The 18,954-nt window shown below is 39.9% G+C and overlaps 1 protein-coding gene across 1 annotated transcript in view; it reads right to left on the bottom strand.

Moving 5' to 3' along the window:
- Window positions 1-209: 209 nt before the first annotated feature.
- The window catches only part of LOC135702622 (inactive rhomboid protein 1-like), a 19,174-nt gene continuing 429 nt past the window's right edge, over window positions 210-18,954 (bottom strand). The window contains exons 1-7 of the mRNA XM_065223660.1: window positions 17,780-18,954; window positions 2,763-5,067; window positions 2,470-2,697; window positions 2,063-2,404; window positions 1,745-1,999; window positions 1,425-1,682; window positions 210-1,354 (exon numbers count right to left, since the gene is read on the bottom strand). The exon at window positions 17,780-18,954 is cut by the window's right edge and continues 429 nt beyond it. Of these exons, the coding sequence (XP_065079732.1) occupies window positions 851-1,354; window positions 1,425-1,682; window positions 1,745-1,999; window positions 2,063-2,404; window positions 2,470-2,697; window positions 2,763-5,067; window positions 17,780-18,405 (4,518 nt within the window). The 5' untranslated portion in view covers window positions 18,406-18,954 and the 3' untranslated portion in view covers window positions 210-850. The remainder of the gene's footprint in view (window positions 1,355-1,424; window positions 1,683-1,744; window positions 2,000-2,062; window positions 2,405-2,469; window positions 2,698-2,762; window positions 5,068-17,779) is intronic.

The raw sequence follows: 18,954 nt of genomic DNA, 5'->3' as shown, positions 1-18,954 counted from the left end.
GGTTAATGTCTCAAATGTCAATTAGGTCAACTTTTCATAAGCAACCAGAAATAGTCATTGTTATTCTCCAATAGATAAAAACTAGCAGATTTTATCAATGGGCCAATATTAGAGCCATATCCACTGGTTCGTTTCCTATCGCGCAAAGTCGTTCTTTTCAGCTCCATAAACAGAGTATCAAGTGCATTTAAATTGAAATAGAGGTTTTATTAGAATTTGCATACACTTCTTCCTTGACTCGTTTTCTGTTATTTTTCCTTGTGTTAGTTTATAAATCAAATTTACTTTAATTTTTTTTTGAATTTCATACAATATTTCAATTAATATCATCATAGAAGGATAGCTATTCGAACTAACTGAGGGCAATTCTAAGAATTGTTTTCGTTTACTCGCATTCTTCACAATCGCATGCTTTTCCTTCTTTTTTTTGTTTTTGTTGTTGTTGTGTGTGTTGTATATGTATATTCACTATTTTATTAGAAAATCGTGTAAAGTTAGGGCAAAAGATCGGACTTAAAATTTAAGGAAACGAAAGCATAACCGGGTGATACGGGTGTTTTATAATGTAACGCTTCGATTTTTTTTGATTTTTGTTTCGATTTAAAGTGTACATACGAATTTTACACGCCACTTTTAAACTAAGTATTTGTAACTAAGATACGGTTTAAGATCACATTGTTGTCGGAATGATAGATATAAAAATTGAACATACGTCGTCACTACGTTGTCGGTTGTTGTATCACATGATGAACTGATAAATGACCTGGAAATCATCGACATCGTACAGGGCCAGTAGGACAAACAAGACGAAAAGTAACTCCAATGACGTAAACAGCAGGAAACATCGACGTCATGCATTCGTGTCAGCACTACGCGGCTGCCGTTGGACACATTGTCCCTTCTCACACATTGTTCCTTTCATCAAATTATTATTTTTATTATTGTTGCTACTGCTAATCCTATTGATACCGCCGGACATGCTGATCCCGCCTCCTCCTCCACCGCCTCCACTGTATTCGTGATGATTGTGCAAGATTCCGCCATTGTGGCCCGTTGGCGATTTGTAGTTGTTGTTCGCATTGTACGTCGTTACGTGGGGTTTGCCATTGTTAATAATGCCCCCACCGCTACCGTGGTTGTGACCATGGCCGCTTCCACCTATTGGATTGAAGTTCGGGTGACTTTCGTACAGATTGTAGTGGTCATGGTAGCCATGTGCGGAACCGTGACCCGTCAGCTGATTTCCGTCGATAAAGTTCAACGAGGAGAACAATAACGGAAATACATAGAAGATGATGAACATCACGGCGTAGACGATCAGTTGCAGCACCACACATGTCCAAATTAGGTTAACCTGAAATATTGAACGTGTTTTAAGCAATACTGCTTCTTCCGCTCAGCTATTCAATGATCGACGATGTTACCTTGCTCTTCCTAGTATGTTTCGCAACGTTTACGAACGGCACGAAGGCCAGCGTCAGTCCGATACCAAAAATTATACCGGCTATCAGGCCGGTAAAGTTCGCCTGCCAGGGCAGTGTCCCAAACCCAAACAATGTACATCCGATAACTAGTAATTTGATCATAGCTACGTGCGGTTTCTTCAAGCTCTTCCAGTGACACAGTATTAGCTGTATCATCAGTGACGACAGGACACCAGCTAACGATGGTAGTGGACCAACCTGGTGAGAGAAATACAGTACTGAATAATTGAAAATCTAACGTAGGTAGATGGCAGCCGTACCTCAGCTTTGTACGGCACAAATATTGCACTGGTCAGATTCCCTGCGATTCCGGAACCGATGTAGAGAATCGCCATCCGCAGTGGTCCAATGAGCCGCTCTAGATCCGACATCAGCAAATGCTGAAAGGCAACGGTGATTGCTAGATGTATGATGCCTGCGTGTAGACAAAGCGACGTGAAGAGACGATAAAATTGATCTGGATATTCACTGGCCATGAACGGAAACATGCCGCATACGTCATTCAGACAGGAAACCTGCGGAGAGCAAAACGTGTGAGTCACCAAAAGCGATAAAACAAGATTCCAACAAAGGCATACCTGCGAACAGAGCGATGCCTCCTCGTGAAAATATCCGGAAACGAAGTCACAGTACTCCCTGGTAGTGATCCGACATTCACCGTAGATGCCGATACAGCACGGATGACCGATCACTTCGCATACCATGTGCTCGGCAGTGTGATCTTTGAAGCGAAATCGTTGCGACATTTGATTATTCTTCCGACAGATGGGCCATTTGGTGATGTCATCTGGCCATTCGTGTGGAGCTATTGACGCGGGAGCGTCACAGTACTTTGGATCAAGACCGCACACGCTACCGGATATGCGGCCGCCTGGGCCCGAGTCTCCAGGAGACCATTTCTTCCAAGTGGCTATCGTTTTCTAAAGTTCAAAAAAAGAAGCTTTTCAGTTAGCTGTAAACCTAGCCTCATTTACCCATCTCTTACTGTTGGCCACAGTCCGCGCATTGAGCAGTCCGCTTGAGAGCTTTGAACACATCCGGAGTCATCGTTTCGAATGCAGCACGCCGTTTCCCTTTCGTGCTTCCTGGTTTTCGCTATAACGTCTGATATCCGAGAATCACGTCTCATGCAAGCTCCGTACTTTGCCCCCAAATGTACAATATCCGTGTTTCCCAATCCGATCCAAATGTTACGAGCCTCTCTATGGTGAACCTACGGTTTAAAGAATTTCTGTGAACCTTATATTCTATTTCGTTTGAACTACTTTATACTCTTACCTCCTGCAAATTCAAGCTAGTAACCAGTACCTGGGCCGACTTGTCCTCCATTCCCCATCCGATCGGTCCGAAACCGTAGCAGATTAGTGAAACAACCATCACCAGAATTTGAACCGTGTTTATCCAGTACGTAAAAAACGGCCTATAGTCATAGCGATCATCCAGTAGATCCGGTCTGAGAAGTTTAATTTTGTTTCCTATTGGTCGCATTGAGTTATCGAGCACACCATCCAGGATGTGCGAAGAGATTCGTTGGCCGAGTGCCCCGTTGGGACCTTCTCGAGCTTGCAGTTGCAGCTCAGAAGATCGCGTTCGCCAGCCGTTGATGATGCCACTACCGGTAGCACCACCCAATCCACGGTCACCTTCCGAAACGAACAATTGCCGTGAATTATCTACGATTTGACCTGGATTGGGTTGCTGACCGGCTGCTGGAATCGGTGTATCGAAGAAAGCTTCTTCGTCTTGGATCGGCTGAAGACCGTCACAGTGTTCGTTGTCTTCATTCGTAAGCTCGACGTGTGCCGGAGCAAAACTACGAGACCATTGTTTTTGCTTCCGTAGTCGTTTCTTTGTTATACTTTGAATAAGAAATGAGACGCCGCTCCAGATCACCGTAGGTACCGACGGTTTCCGTTCGGTTTTGACCATGAAGTTATCTGCCCCGTTATCATAGGTGTAATGTGGATTTGCACGTTGTCGACGGCTTTGCTCTGTGTCACGTTCATCCTGACTTTGAGCTGGCAGAACATCGGGTCTGTCCACGGGCGGAGCGTGGTCTTCTACAGCGTTCTGGTTGGCATTGTTGTTGCGATATGAAAAGTCGTATTCATCCTTCAACTGACCGAAACGTCGGATAGCAAATCGCTTCTGACGATCGTCCCATTTGTGCCGTTCGTATTCTTCATTCAGATTATCTACGCCAAAGAACTTGGCCGTTTCGTGTTTCATGTATTCCTTGATGCGTTGCTTGCGAGACATGTTTGGCCCTGTAGGACGTAAGATCTGTTGCTGTGCATTACGCTGTAGAGTGGACGCGGGGGAATCGTTTACTGGAGGTGAATGGGGTTGCATGGATGGCCCGGGAAGTGACACTGGTGCAACGGGTGCCGGTAATGATTGTGCTTGTGATAGCTGCTGCTGTACTTGAGGTGATTGCTGTGGGATCATTTGCTGCGGTGGTACGGATTGTACTGCTGGCGGTGGTTGCATTTGTTGCTGTGGTTGTTGTTGTGGCTGTTGTAGAATGTTCTGCTGCTGATACTGAATCAGTATGGAGCGGCTGTTGCTACTGGTCATGATGCTCTGTTCGGATGAGTGTGCCGATGGTTGTTGAGATGGCTGCTGCTGCTTAGCGTGATTTCGTGGAATGGTTGATATATCTCTGGGCTCCAGATTACTGTAGTTCTCCAGTGCTATCTGTGGCTGTGACTGTGTTGCGGTCATGATGTTGGACGATGCTTGCACCTGCTGTACGTGGTGTTGCTGTTGTTGAGATTGGGGTTGATGATGGTTGTGCTGCGACAGATGTAAACTGTTGGATGATTGAGCTGTAGTCATGGGTGATGATAAGGAAGCAGGGCTCATCGGAGATTGACGGCCGGTTGATTCGGTGGTCGACGAAATGGACAGTGGTTGCGGGCTTATGGGACCACTGGTTTGTGTAGTTTGATGAACACCGGTTGCTCTACGTAGAGTGTTGCAATGCAGACAGGACGCACTACCGTTTGGTTCACTCATCACGCTAACTGGAGTCGAAACCCGACATGATGGTTGATCGAGAAAGTCGGCGCTGGGAGTGCGTGCTATCAGATATTCCGTGCTCTGGCGGGAATGACGTCCAGAGTTTATGGTTTGGGAGGACAGGGTGGAACCAGACGCCGAGCAGCTGGCAGTTAAGGAAGACGGACATTTTAGGGGACGAACACGTGGTGGTGTGGCGTAGTGATCGGATGTGTCGAAGCCCTGGGGAGGCGAAATGGTTTGCTCGTTGGGGCATGATTTCACACGGAAACGGTACGGCAAGGTACTGGTGAGATGATTGTTCCTATGTTGCGATGCATTTACTGCTGTTTGGGTGAGAAGTGCTGTCATCAGTTGAGTTTGGGGTTGATAGGTCGGTTCATGAGGCGGAGGAGTTGGAACGTATCGTTTGACAGGGGTGTGCACGTTGGAATTTAGATAACCATAGCTTTCTGCTGCTGCAAGGGGATTTGTGGTGTTGAGGAAATGGGCTGGCGGTGGAATGTACCGATCGCATTGTGGTGACATATCTCGATAGTTTTCGGTTAAGCTGTGTCGATATCTGAAAAAAATATGAAAAATAATGGAGGTTGATCAACTGCTTACCATTTGCATGCAATGTACGATTTGAGATAATTATTGAATAGGAAAACAACAGCTTCATATTTAAAACAAAATTGCCTACCTCCCTAAAAAGTGCAGGTTGTACTTAGTAGAATGGAAATTAGTTCTCTACCCTAACTGCTTGGTTTCAGACTAAATTGTTAAATCCATTTGTCTGGCAATTCAGATAACGTTGTGTTCCCTAGAGTTATATATATACTAATAATAGGCACTGCTTAGACATTCTCCTTTTGAATGAATGATTCGCTTAGTTGAGCAGTAGTTTCCATCATTAAAAATCCGTCAGATGTTGCTCCACGAGTGGTATCATAGATTTCTCATCAAGCCTTGCTTCTAGTGGTGAGAAAAATATCGACTGGACTCGAACCACGAACGTTGCGATTATCAAACCTGTGCTTTCTCCACTGCTCTCTCCATGCTTCGGAATATGGATAGGCTAAATGATAAAAAGAAGCGCTAATTTCTTCTCATACTCGATTTCGCATGCTTTTTCTGCTGAGCGGGAATTGGAGAGAATCGTGGCAAGTGTGTGCGTCGTTCTACAGTGTTATAAATATAATGCTTACTTGTATAGCCAAAAGCGTAGCGAAATAAAAAAAAGATAAAAAAAAAAAATCGTTCGCTGCGGAGGATGATAGGAAATGCAACTAACATTCAATGTAATATATTTTTAGTTTACGTGTAGAACTAACTTCTGCAAGTTTTAGAAGCTCAGAGAACTTTGTAGAACTTCATCAATTTTTTTTGTAAATTTGCGGCTTTTAGAGCAATTAAGCAATGTTTGTAGAAAGGGGACATCGATGAGGCTCAGGGATTTTTCTTTAACTTTTGACTTTTTAAAACTTCAATGATCTTGGTCATAATGCATCGTAGAAATTCAGAAGATTTAATATATATCCGCAGAACTTTGTAGAGCTTCAGAGAATTCTGAAGAAATTCAGGGAGCTTTGTAAATATTTGGGAAAACTTTGTAGAATTGAGAACCTTGTAAAACTTTGTATAATTTTAAGAAACTTCGTAAAATTCCTTTAAGCTTCATGATATTTTGTTAAAGTTCAATGAACTTGAAATCGATCAGAAACTCAACGAAATTCTAAAAAGTTCAGGGAACTTTGTAGAATTGCAGTGAACTTAAAAGGAATTCTGAGTATTTTTTTTTAAATAGGTAAACAATTCAAGCAAACAATTTACAGAGCTTCGTTAAACTACATAGAAGTGTTGGGATTTTTTAAATTCAAGTAGCTTCGTATAAGTTCAGAGAATTTTTAACATCAGTTTTTGATATGGTATTTTCATTCGTTCAGATGTCTAATAGTCTTTCCTGAAATTTGGAGATGGTCATGAATGTTCTGAGATCTTGCTCAAATTGAGATAACTTGGAAAACATTCTGGAATTTGGAAAAACTTAAAGGAGCTTTGTAGAGGTTGACTAAATTTTCAAGAAGTAAAGAGAAGGGAAAATTCAAGGAACATTGAAGCAAGTTTTCTACCCCTCTGGAAATTTTTAGTGGCAAATGTCACCCTGCTGAGTATGGTGCTGAAAACAAGACGATTCAATAAGTACATAGAATTAAATCTAACTATTAGGACCGAGCACAGACTTTTTTTTATAATGCATTAATTTATTAAGACTAAGTTTAGGTAGCTTTCGTCGCCCCAACTCAATGTAGATGCTGTTAATCGATAACCGTAGATTATGTCTGCGATAACGCTGCAATGGGAAATTACTATTGCAGACGGTATCGATGATTATAGATGAACAATCCTGATATGTATTAATGTTTAAGACTTCTTTTGTCAATACATTTTTAGATTATTGTTTTATTCAGTACATTCTCCGTAGAATCAGTAAAAAATAAGAGTTATGTAAAGGCAAACCTACAAAATTCCCATATATGCATCAATTTTATGTGAGTAGATGTGTCGCATGACATCCGGGTTAGGTTACAAACCACCAATAACCAAAATATTGGCAAAATCGTTTCACATGCATCAATTTTATGTGTTTATATGTGTCGCATGATTGTGGCCACCGGAACCGTCAGGAACATTTGAATTAGATCACTGGAAAGTAACACGAAAATTGAGAAACTATTCGAATATTCCATCAACTTTTTTAAACTTTGCTGTTTTCAATGACGGTCAATCTTGCCTGAGCATCAACTTGATGAATGTACAAAAGTGTAAAGCCTCTTAAAGATAACAACAGGCTAATTTTGCGTGTACTACTGAAAATCGTAGCGACATTTCTCCCTGGCACCACTAGTCTCACTGTATCGCTAACATCTTCAATGACGTCTGGAGTAATTAGTAGGACTAAAGCACACATTTTTTAAATCATTATTATTCCATACCATCTCTATCTACCACAATATGCATCAATTTGATGTTTTTTTTTGACGTAGACTACGTCTTACGGGAACGTACTGGGGGTAAATCGAAAATCTAAAATTGCGACCGTCACGAAAAGGTGTAATTTTTTGAACGCAATAAGCTTTGTCATTTATAGATGAAATTAAAATCCGAATACACCAATCGATAGGAAATACGAAAGGTTGCTGTTGCAAGAAATTTTTTTTTCAAATTTTTAATAAAAAAACTGTTTTAAAAACGGACAACTAAAGAGTAATAATTTTATCACTGTTTTCATGAAATAAACGTTCTCCCCAAACCCAGTCCTCATAATCAAGTACAATTTGGTTGCACATCGTGCTGCTTGAATCAGAAAAGTTATAAAACAGCGCTGCTAATGTGCCTCAACTCATTTTCGCTTCGGACGGCGGGTAAGCAGGTAGCAGCAGCAGTAGGAAGGCGGTTCCTGTCAAGCGCGCAGAGTTCGAATTTTGCACCTCGAACTTTGCGCGTCGTTCCCGTCGAGATCATCGGCTGCTGGTAGCGGCGTCGCCTCGATGGCGCAAGCGCTCCTTGCCTGAATGATAACTACAAATCTCGATTACTTTTCGGAAGGACATATCAGCTTTTGTAAACAACGCATTTTATCGTCGGTTTGGCATAACTAATAGCTCGCCCCATATACTAACACCGCTAACAGGTTGGGAAAATTTTCCCCTATCTGATGATAGTACTAGCATGCGTGGGCGAGCTACCAGTTACGCCAAATCGACGATCAAATGCGTTGTTTACAAAAGCTAATACGTTCATTCGAAAAAGTAATCGAGAAATACTTGTTGGGCTGTGTACCAATTGCCGAGTTAAATTTAATTTGTGGTTAAACGTGACATTTCGTAAGTTATTTTCAATGTTCGAAAATGCCGGAAATTGATCAGTTTTCAAACAGAACTCAGCTAACGGTTACCAAAATTTAACTTCTAGTCGGTCCGAAATAACCACGCTCGTATAGCATAAAGCCCTACAGTAAAAGTATGGACGTTTGTCAAAAGTTCTTCCAATCGAACCGTTAAAATTCACCGCTTTGCTCGATTGGAACAGCTTTTTCCAGTTTTGTGGTGACAGTCGTCCATACTTTAACTAGAGGGCTTTAGTATAGCAGGGTTATTCGATAACTCATCTGTCACTTTTAACCACGAGTTAAATTCAACTCACCCATTGCGACACAGTCTTGGAAGTAAAATCAGGGCCATCCATAAATTACGTATATTTTTGACCAATTAACCCCCCTACACGCTCCGAGGGTGTTTTGCAATACACCTAATACATGGCCGGTCCCAACTTCTGAAGCTCCTCTCCTCCCTCAATTACTACGTTATTTATGAAAGTTCCTTAATCATTGGGCAGCACTGAAAGACAGCAGCACACACCACACAAAAAGGTTTGGACATTTATGCGAAATTTCGGTATTGATAGTCAATATTTCGCGATCAGAACATTTTAGCTTGAAATCCCTCCATTTAATTCTATTGATTGAATTTAAAAAAATCTTAATATGGTCTTTTTTTAAGATTTCGTGCGTTTTGTGAACGCACATTCATTATTTTGCATAAGAAAACGGGAACGGGGTGTTTCTGTGGTGATAAGAAGGATTTTCCTACACAGATTGCAGTTTTCTGTTCCAAGCACTGAAATTATTAGACGGTACCTCTATTTATGTTTTTAGATTAGCTTAGGATTTAGGTTTATACAACCCCAGTTTTTTTTTCCTGATGGGGGCGAGGCATAGCCAGCCGTTTGATTGCATAATTCTTCAAGTAGCAGGGACTTGCAATGCTTATCTCTTAGCATAAATAGAGGTACCGTCGAGTTTATTTTCAGTGCTTGGTTCTGAAATTCGACAGTAAGCGATCAAAAAGGCCTACTTGTAATGTTCGATTCTTTTCATCGATTCTCTGTTTACAGCTCAGCGAAACAATCCAAGCTGAACATTGCATTAGGTCCTAAGTAACACTGACAAGATTCTCTTCGTCGACTTTCTCCTTGAATCCACTCGGCCCAGGTATTTTCAGCACACATATCGATAAAAGAAGTTTTTATCTAGCATCTAATACGACAAACACAACAAGAAACGATCCTGTGCTCATGTTATTAAGGCTGTGTTCCATTTGGTGAATTTTTACTTAAATTTGACAGATGGAAAATTTTCAAATAAAACTGCTATTCCAGCAGACTTATTTCTGACAGACAAGGAATCAATTTGACAGACGCTTTCTCGAAAATCGGCCGATCTACAACAGAGGGATTTTCGAACATCTTAATTTATTTTCGAAGTGTCAAATCTAAGTGAAAATTTTCCAAATGGAACACAGCCTTAGTATTTTTTTTATTTGTTCAATCGGTAGATAAAAGATGTACCGAGAACTTATTGGAGGGATTCATGGCTAATTGATATCATCTCGATCAACTAAAGGGTGATACGGTCAAAATTTGGTCAAGGGAAAACGCGTGTAAATCGGTGAAATCGTTTATTTAAAAAATCAAATTAAATTTCTTTTTCAAGTTCAATTAGTATAAAATTCAGGAAAAATATTCAGTTAGGCTTCCGCTTTTCCAAATCCGAATTGCCGGGCCTTACGCTTGACCCCTGCCATCAGATTTTGTACAGCCACCTTGTCCACCTTCTTCGCCGCAGAAAGCCAGTTTGCCTTGAACTGCTGCTCGCCCTTAGCAGTTTTTTTGGTCTTCTTTAGGTTCCGCTTGACAATAGCCCAGTATTTCTCAATTGGGCGGAGCTCTGGCGTGTTGGGAGGGTTCTTGTCCTTGGGAACCACCTGCACGTTGTTGGCGGCGTACCACTCCATGGCCTTTTTACCGTAATGGCAAGATGCCAAATCCGGCCAAAACAGTACGGAACAACCGTGTTTCTTCAGGAAAGGCAGCAGACGTTTATTCAAACACTCTTTCACGTAAATTTCTTGGTTGACAGTCCCGGAAGCTATGAAAATGCTGCTTTTCAAGCCACAGGTACAGATGGCTTGCCAAACCAGATATTTTTTTGCGAACTTTGACAGTTTCATGTGCTTGAAAACATCTGCTACCTTTCCCCTTCCTTTTGCCGTATAAAACTCCTGTCCCGGAAGCTGCTTGTAGTCGGCTTTGACGTAGGTTTCGTCGTCCATTACCACGCAGTCAAACTTCGTCAGCATCGTCGTGTACAGCCTCCGGGATCGCGCTTTGGCCGTCGTATTTTGTTTATCATCGCGATTTGGAGTCACTACCTTCTTGTAAGTCGATAGTCCGGCTCGTTTTTTGGCTCGATGCACGGTTGTAGACGATACACCCAGCTTATTTGCGGCATCTCGGAGAGAGAGGTTAGGGTTTCGCTTGAAACTACCGGCAACTCTCTTTGTCGTCTCAGCGGCTTCCGGTTTTCGATTTCCCCCCGATCCAGACTTCCTGGCTGTCGACAAACGTTCCCCAAACACTTTAATTACATTTGTAACGGTTGATTTGGCAACTTTTAGCGATTTTGCCAACTTTGCGTGCGAGTAGCTCGGATTTTCGCGATGCGCGAGCAAAATTTTGATACGCTGCTCTTCTTGCTTGGACGGCATTTTGACAACTGAAGAGTGAATTCCAAAATCAAAATAGGAGCAACATTCTACACACACACACCTTCAAAATGAGGGGTGTTCAGGTTTTTTAAATGCAAAATTGAAAGAAATACGTCAAGTAGATATTGACCAAATTTTGACCGTATCACCCTTTATGAAATGTTGCATAACATTGATGGAAAAATGTGCACTCCGTTTTTGTGTGTGCATTTATGTTTAGGGTTCTGAAGTTGAATCGCTGAGGATCAATCTCATTACCATAGAAAAATTTCAAGAGTACAGATATCAGCTCGTTTGTTGCAGTCCATTACACAAGGAGTTTTAATTTCATGAGTGATGTCACAACCGTCCAAGATTTATGTCCTAGAAATCTTGAAGTGACAGGGAATATCAGCCATCATGACGGTCATTGTTGGATGCTTCAATGAATCACCCCCACCATTTTTTTTATGTGTCGTTTCGTATGACCATTTTTATGAGAAGGTTAATTGTAGCCACCGGAACCGGTATTGTGTATTGTGGCCACCGGACCATCCGGATCACTGGTCACAACTAACAAGAAATATGAGAAAATACCCGAAGAATCGTTTAAAGCATATTCTCTTTCATATACATTAATTTGATGTGTTTTGTTGTTTCGCATGATCGTTTTTATGAAAAAGTTGATTGTGGCCATTGGAACTGTTATCCGGAACATCCGGAAAAGAAAAAAAGACAAAGTATTCGAATCATCGGTTCGTACGCATCAATTTGATGTATTGTTATGTGTCGCATTATCATTTTAATAAGAAAGTTAGTTTTGACCACCGGAACCGGTATCCGGAACATCAGGACACTGTCCACAAGTAATATGAAAAATGAAAAAATGTTTCGAAGAATCGTTTCATGCACATCAATTAAATGTTTGTGTCGCATGATCATTTTTATGACAAAGTGTATTGTGGCCACTGGACCCGCTATCCGGAACATCCGTGTTGGGTCACTTGAAGCAAGGAACTAGCCATTGCCCTCAATACAGTATTGATATTATTATTTTGATGTATCTAGGTTCCGTTACCTTAAAGATTTATGATAACACCTTCTTCTTCTTTTTTCATCCTTGCATTTCATTGCATTTCATATTGCTTATCGCATATTAGCAAATTGCGTGCTCTCAACTTAGATGCACTTCCACGGTTATCAATTGAGAGCATTCGATGCCTGTACCAGTTTGCATTAGCATTATTGTGTGATAAGTACAACCATAATCTATTGCCATAGAAATTTTCAAACCCGATAAATTTCTAGACCGGACCAGGAATCGAACCTAGCCTGGTCTTGCTGTATAGCTGCTGCTTTACACCTTATTCGTCACGAAAAGTTAACACTAAAAGATGGTTAAAAAACACCCAAATGAACCATAAACCCCTGTGAAAGTCCCAAAAAAATGTGAATAATCCATAATTAGTATCAATATGATCCATATTTTATGTAAAATTTAGCGCAACACAGTTGCAAAATTGTACCGCTAATTTCCTGAAGAATGGGCATTGAAATTGTACGGGTAATTTGTATAAATACAAGATTAATCTATTTTAAAAATATATAAAATATATTGAAAACGATCCATAAACTGTTCAACAATGAACCATAAACCATACATCATTTCGTTGGTTAGATTAATAGAAAATCAAGTTTGTTCTTAAAAAATATATAGGTATGACTCATAAATTACGCATATATTTTTCATGTTTTGGACTCTATTTTTAAAATTTTGATCCATAAACCATATATTGCTCCTTTAATGCGTAGCTACTAATATTTATTGTAGAATAAGCTTCTAAAAGAAACTTGTAGCATAAGCTTCTAAAATGACACTGCAAATTTCCAACTCCCTTCCTACCATAAATGCTAACGAAGTTATAGCTTGGGCTCTTAATATTGAAAGTCGTTATAAGTGATAAGCACATGAACATTAGCAGTTTTTTACGATTTCCATATAAAGCGGTAGAATCCTTCCTTCTATGGGATTTGAAAAAAAAAGCTGCAAATGTTCAGGCGCATATAACTTAGCGGGATTAGCAGATAGCAATAAATGTTAGTCACCATTTGTTGTAGCCTAATATCAGGACTACATGACTATGCAGACATTTTTATGTTGTTCTATCGAATGCCAAGTTATGCATAAAAATATCTAAAAAATATTTACGTAAAAATTTTTTTGGCCGATTTTCATTTGGTTCTAGATTGGTTCTAGAGTAGAGTTGCCTTCAAATTGGTTCAATGGTAAGGTAGTCACAAACATCAACACCTAAAAACACCCAACCCTTTTTTACGTGGTCTTATATTCCTTTCTTCAGATGTTCAACTAAAACCAAGCTTGATGCAACTGGTGTCAAAAAATCAGAAAAAAAAAATCACACACAAATATGGTAGGGTGGAGCACTACTTCAGCCTAATCGCCCATTTTGGGCATATCGAGCAGAAAACATCAACTAAATCCATTGTTTCAGAGTTAACAAGTCAAGCTGAACATTGCATTAGGTCCTAAGTAACATTAACAGATTATCTTCGTCGACTTTCTCTTTGCATCCCCATGGCCTTGTTAAGACATTCCCAGGTATTGTCAGTACACAGATCGACAAAAGAAGCTTTTATCTAGCATCTAATACGACTAACACAACAAGAAACAGTTAGGTGCTCAAGTTATTAACGAAAGATAAAGTCGACGAAAAGAATCGATCAATGCTACTTAGGACCAGCGTTGGAGAAGATCGCGATATTTCACGAAGTTCACCAAGGGAAAAGTTCGCGAGTCATAGTGAGTTTTGGTGAACTTTTCCAACACTGCTTAGGACCTAATGCAATGTTCAGCTTGAAGTCAATTATGCGTTTGGTACGATACAAAAACAAAAGAAGCGCTTCGAGCGACCATTTTTATCTTCATCTGATACGCTGAAGTGAATTCAATGGCGTTTGAATGGCGTTTCAATGCATTAGGCCTAATTTAGAATCCGTAGGCCGAGTTTGGGGTCAAGCAACAGTGTTAGAGTTTTAACAATCCCTCTTTATCAAATCTTACGGTATGTATGGAAAGGTAAATAAGTTTAGAAGTCATCTGCAGTAAAAACATTCCATGTTGTGAAAAAAAAAAATCCACTCGAAAAATAGAGGCAAAGGGTGGATTGTGATTAGTACGCCTAAAATTAGATCTAAGCCCTACCTATAGAAATTTTACAACTTCACCGAAGAAAAATAAAATCGGAAAAATGTGTCCGTGTGTTTCTCATAGCATTGTGAAACGGTCTACACCGATTGACGACAAAAAAAGGGTTGGGTGTTCTTTCATATAAGCAAGAATTGAGGTATAGTAAATTATTCCCACTTTCATATAGAGCAGTTCCACGCCAAATGTCAGATCAGAAAAACTCCACCTTCTCAGATTTGAATAACTTTTATCATAATTGTATGTTTTGAGAATTCACATTTTTGCTAAATTTCGGTAATTTTTCAATTAATTACAGTCTTGCTGCAACAATTATAAATGGTATTGTGAGAAAAAAAATCCAAAAATGTTTTAAAAACTCAAATATCTCAAAAAGCAAACTATTGGAATATTTAAAACCATGATCACTTGAAAATTGACCAACATTGTAGAACAAGAACTTTCGGAGATTTTTTAGAATTTTTTGCTGGTACCCTTTGTAATGAAATTTCTACACAAGAAACAATATTTGAGACATTCCAAATCGTTTTCTGTGTAAAGATTACGTAAAAAGGCTTGCTAACCAGAATCTTAAAAATATTACCAAAAGTTATTCTACGATTTTTGTCAATTTTAAAGCAAAATAACAAAAACAAATTACCGTGTATATTTTTCCCAGAAAGACTTCACGTTTCTCAACAACTTGTCTCATGCATCATGTCGATTTGTACTACAATTTATTGAAAAATGGCCAAAATTTTGCTAAAATGTGAGTAATTTCCCATACCAAACAATTATGCAATGTACCATGCAAATCGGAGAAGGTCGAGTAAATTATTTTTATAATTTTTCTTGCTGTTTGGCGTAGAATTATAAGTAGCTAAAAATGGTAAAACAGAAATTCAAACTTGATTGATTTTAGAAATTGATGTCACTGGAAATAAATTATTTATTTTAACGGAGAAAACAGACGAACCGCCCTGTATTGAGAATCAAAGTAAATTTCCAGAGTTTCGAAAATTTCTTAGGTTTCATAGTTACCACAATCCAATCGAAATCCAAAAATTCATAAATTTTAATGCACTGGAACTATTTGAATAAGTACGATAACTCTGATATGCAGAGTAAGCTCAATGACCTAGCTGAACGCTCATCTGCGGCGGGTCTCACCATCAACGTCAACAAGACCAAATCGTTGGACATCAACACGGGCAACCCTTCCAACTTTACGGTAGCGGGGCAAGCAGTGGAGAAGGTCGAAAGATTCCAATATCTAGGCAGCCAAATAGCGTCGGACGGCGGGATCAAGAGCGACATAGGTGCACGAATCAAGAAGGCTAGGGCTGCCTTTACGACTTTACGAAACGTATGGAGATCCAACCAGATAAGTCAACGCACCAAAATCCGAATTTTCAACTCGAACGTGAAATCTGTGTTGTTATACGCCAGCGAGAAGTGGTGTGTATCAGCGGAGAACACTCAAAAGCTGCAGGTCTTCATCAACCGATGCCTGCGGTATATAATTCGTGCCTGGTGGCCTCACAACTGGATCTCGAATGCCGAGCTCCATCGTCGATGTCATCAGAAGCCGATAGCAACAGAAATTCGCTGGATTGGAATCCGGCAGGACATCGCAGCAGAGGCAGACCCAGGGGCTCATGGTGGCGGAGCCTCAATAATGAAATTAAGGGGAAGCTCACCGGCCCAAAAATAAAAAAATATTTTCGGTACGTTTTTATTTTTCTAAAAATATTGGGAAAAATTATCAAAAATCCAAGAAAATCAGTTTCTTCCTTAGATTTTTGTCAAAAATTACATGCAAAAAAATTTTTTCTATCCCATCATGAAAAAAAATTGGACTCTCAGAAAAACCGAAAAGTTGATGTTTTGTGGTTTTTTGAGTCCAACTTTATGCCATAATGACTTATAAAACATGTTTTTGCACGTGAATTTTCTTTAAAAAATTAGAAAAAAATTGATTTTTTTAAATTTTTGATACTTTTTTTCAATATTTTTAGAAAAATCAAAACGTAATTATTTTTTTCGAAGCGGTGAACTTCCCCTTAAGCAAGTCGATAACTGGGCCCAGGTCAAGGCAAAAGCGAGCAGCCGCCCAGGATGAAAGTCTTTCACGTTGGCCCTTTGCACCGCTGGTGGTGCACAGGACCTTTAAGTAAGTAAGTAAATCAGCAATCGACATTCAATGACTTGTAGTTGCAAACAAGTTGAATTGGGTCGTTCTTAGTGAAAATCTAAATTTCCCATTTTTTCCATTTTTCAGTAATAATGCCGTACATAATTGATGTCAAATTGGGTCAAAACATTGATCATTTTTACGTTGATCCCTAAAGAACTTCATAAAATATTGTACGATGGGTACAAAAAGTATAAGAAACCTGTATTGTTACACTGTCCAAAATTTATTATAGGAGCATGATGTAAGATTATAAAAGTACATACATGAAATTTTTCCTATCTATTTTTGTGAAGTTTACTTCTCATGATATAAATAATTAAAAATCTTTTATCTTCTTTTCTCTTCTTTTTCTTTTTAAAGAATTAAAGAAATTTTAATTTTTCTTTCTTTTTCTTTTTAAAGAATTTTAAAGATAGATAAAATTGTTTATAACTTATTTTTGATACAGTACTTGTGCAAAAGTATGTTTGCCACTCTTATGTTATATCCACTTAACCGACCGGTCCTTGGCACATACATTAAGGTTATTTTTGGACCTCGAAGTAAAAATACTTTTGCCCTTTCTTCTTACTGATCAGACAAAGGAAATACAATGGAAACCTCATTTCTTTGAATTTGATAGCACATCAAAAAGCAAGTGTGGGGGAACTGTGGGTAATACACGCCAATGTGATAAAATGAAAACCAATTGCCTTTTTGTCGTACGTTTCTTACACCCAATAATACTGTAGTGCACCGAATGCCAGGCTCTTCATTAATGCAGCAACATAGATATATATATATATATATAATGATCATGGACGATTCTACAGGACCATAATACAATTTGAAACATGGAAGGCGTTAATATTTGAAACATGGAAGGCATTAATAATCAAATTTTAAAAGCGCCCCCAATTGTGGGCTAGACGTTAGGATTTTGGGCCTTACGGTACACGGCCATAGATCTGACTCAAATTTGAGTATCGTTAACTCACTTTTCTCTGAAAATTACGGTTACTCATAGACTTAGTAAAAATCTTCTTGAATTTGAGTAAATGTCACTCATAATTGAGCAAAATTTGATCAAACACGAGTGAAAATAACTCAAATTTAAGCAGATTTTTACAGAGACTATGAGTAACCGTGATTTTAAAGAACTGAGTAAAAGGAACTCAATTGCAGTTGCATTTCTGAATAAAAAACTTATAAATTAATTTTGAATATTTAATGGGGGCGCGTTTTACACCATTTCCCCATTGTGTTCTAGGAATTGGAAGCACGTAAGTAACAAACAATTCAAAACAATTCAAACAAATATTACCTATTTTTGGATGGACTCATTGTCCTCGTTGACTGAAGCGCATAATGTCGTTCCGGGTAGTGGTGCACGGATGGTGATGGTGATGGTGATGGCATTCCCATGACGTAATGATCGTTGCTGGGTGCCGGGGAAGGCGGTTGCAAACAGCTGCTGTCGTCGATGACATACCGTTCGCTGTGATGGATAATCCGGTTACTGAGCGTACCATACTGAAGGTCGGGCATATAGCGCTGACCGGAATGGTTGCTTATGATGCTGCCGCTGCCCACAGAAATGTTATCGCCCAAGCTCAGCCCATCATGGAAATTGACGGTCTGTGGGACCAGCTGTTGCTGATAGTGACTGGGTCCATAGGATGATCGACGGCTACCACGAGTAAGTGTCGAGCTCGTACCGGCCGAACCACCCGACTGCAGTATCGGTCCCGCGGCCTGGTGATGTGAAAGTGTGTTGGATGATAACGCAGCTGATAGCTTGGCCTGATGGTGTTGCTGTTGGTGATGATGCTGCTGCTGCTGCTGGTGCTGGTGCTGTTGTTGTTGCGTGTGTCCATGTCGATGGTGCGACTGTTGCTGCGGATGGTGGTGAGGATTGCTGTATTCCGAGCAGTCCTCCATAGAAGACATATCCTTATTGTCTAGAGAAGCGAAACTCGTCCCGTCACTATCAACGCCCACATATCCTTCTGTTTCGCACAGCTACCGTCTGTACCACCGCACCTGCTTTAGCCAAGCTCCGAGATGAAGAAATAGTGCTATCCAAAGCAGCAGCAACAACAATAACAATGTCGACGAAGATTAGAAATATCGATCAATAGAGAGAAAATATTTTGATATTTTTTTTATCCTTGCCCTTCACTGACTTGAAGGCAATTTACACTTTAGATTTTTCACTTTTCACTCTTGCTTCCTTTTCCCCCTCCTGTATCACATACACTCGATCTTCTCAGCGAAGAAAGCCTCAAAGAATTTTCCGAAACACTCCCCCACTGCTGTTAACTCAACATTTCGTTGACCGCTGCATGCATTAATCCTTTCCTCCATTTACGAGTGGTTCAAATTTTCCACCATTACGAACCATATTTGCTCCCCCAATGGTCGTTTCATGCCACTCAATGTTTTCATGCCTGCACTGACAAATTTTCACAATTTTGGGCTGAGCACAGGGAAAATCCG

This window comes from Ochlerotatus camptorhynchus, unplaced genomic scaffold, assembly GCF_037179485.1.
Source record: "Ochlerotatus camptorhynchus isolate MF236.1 unplaced genomic scaffold, CSIRO-AGI_Acam_v1.1 ptg000194l, whole genome shotgun sequence".
NCBI classification, from domain to species: Eukaryota; Metazoa; Arthropoda; class Insecta; order Diptera; family Culicidae; genus Ochlerotatus; species Ochlerotatus camptorhynchus.
Note: the sequence above shows the minus strand (reverse complement) of the source record. Positions and strands in the feature narration are given on the sequence as shown.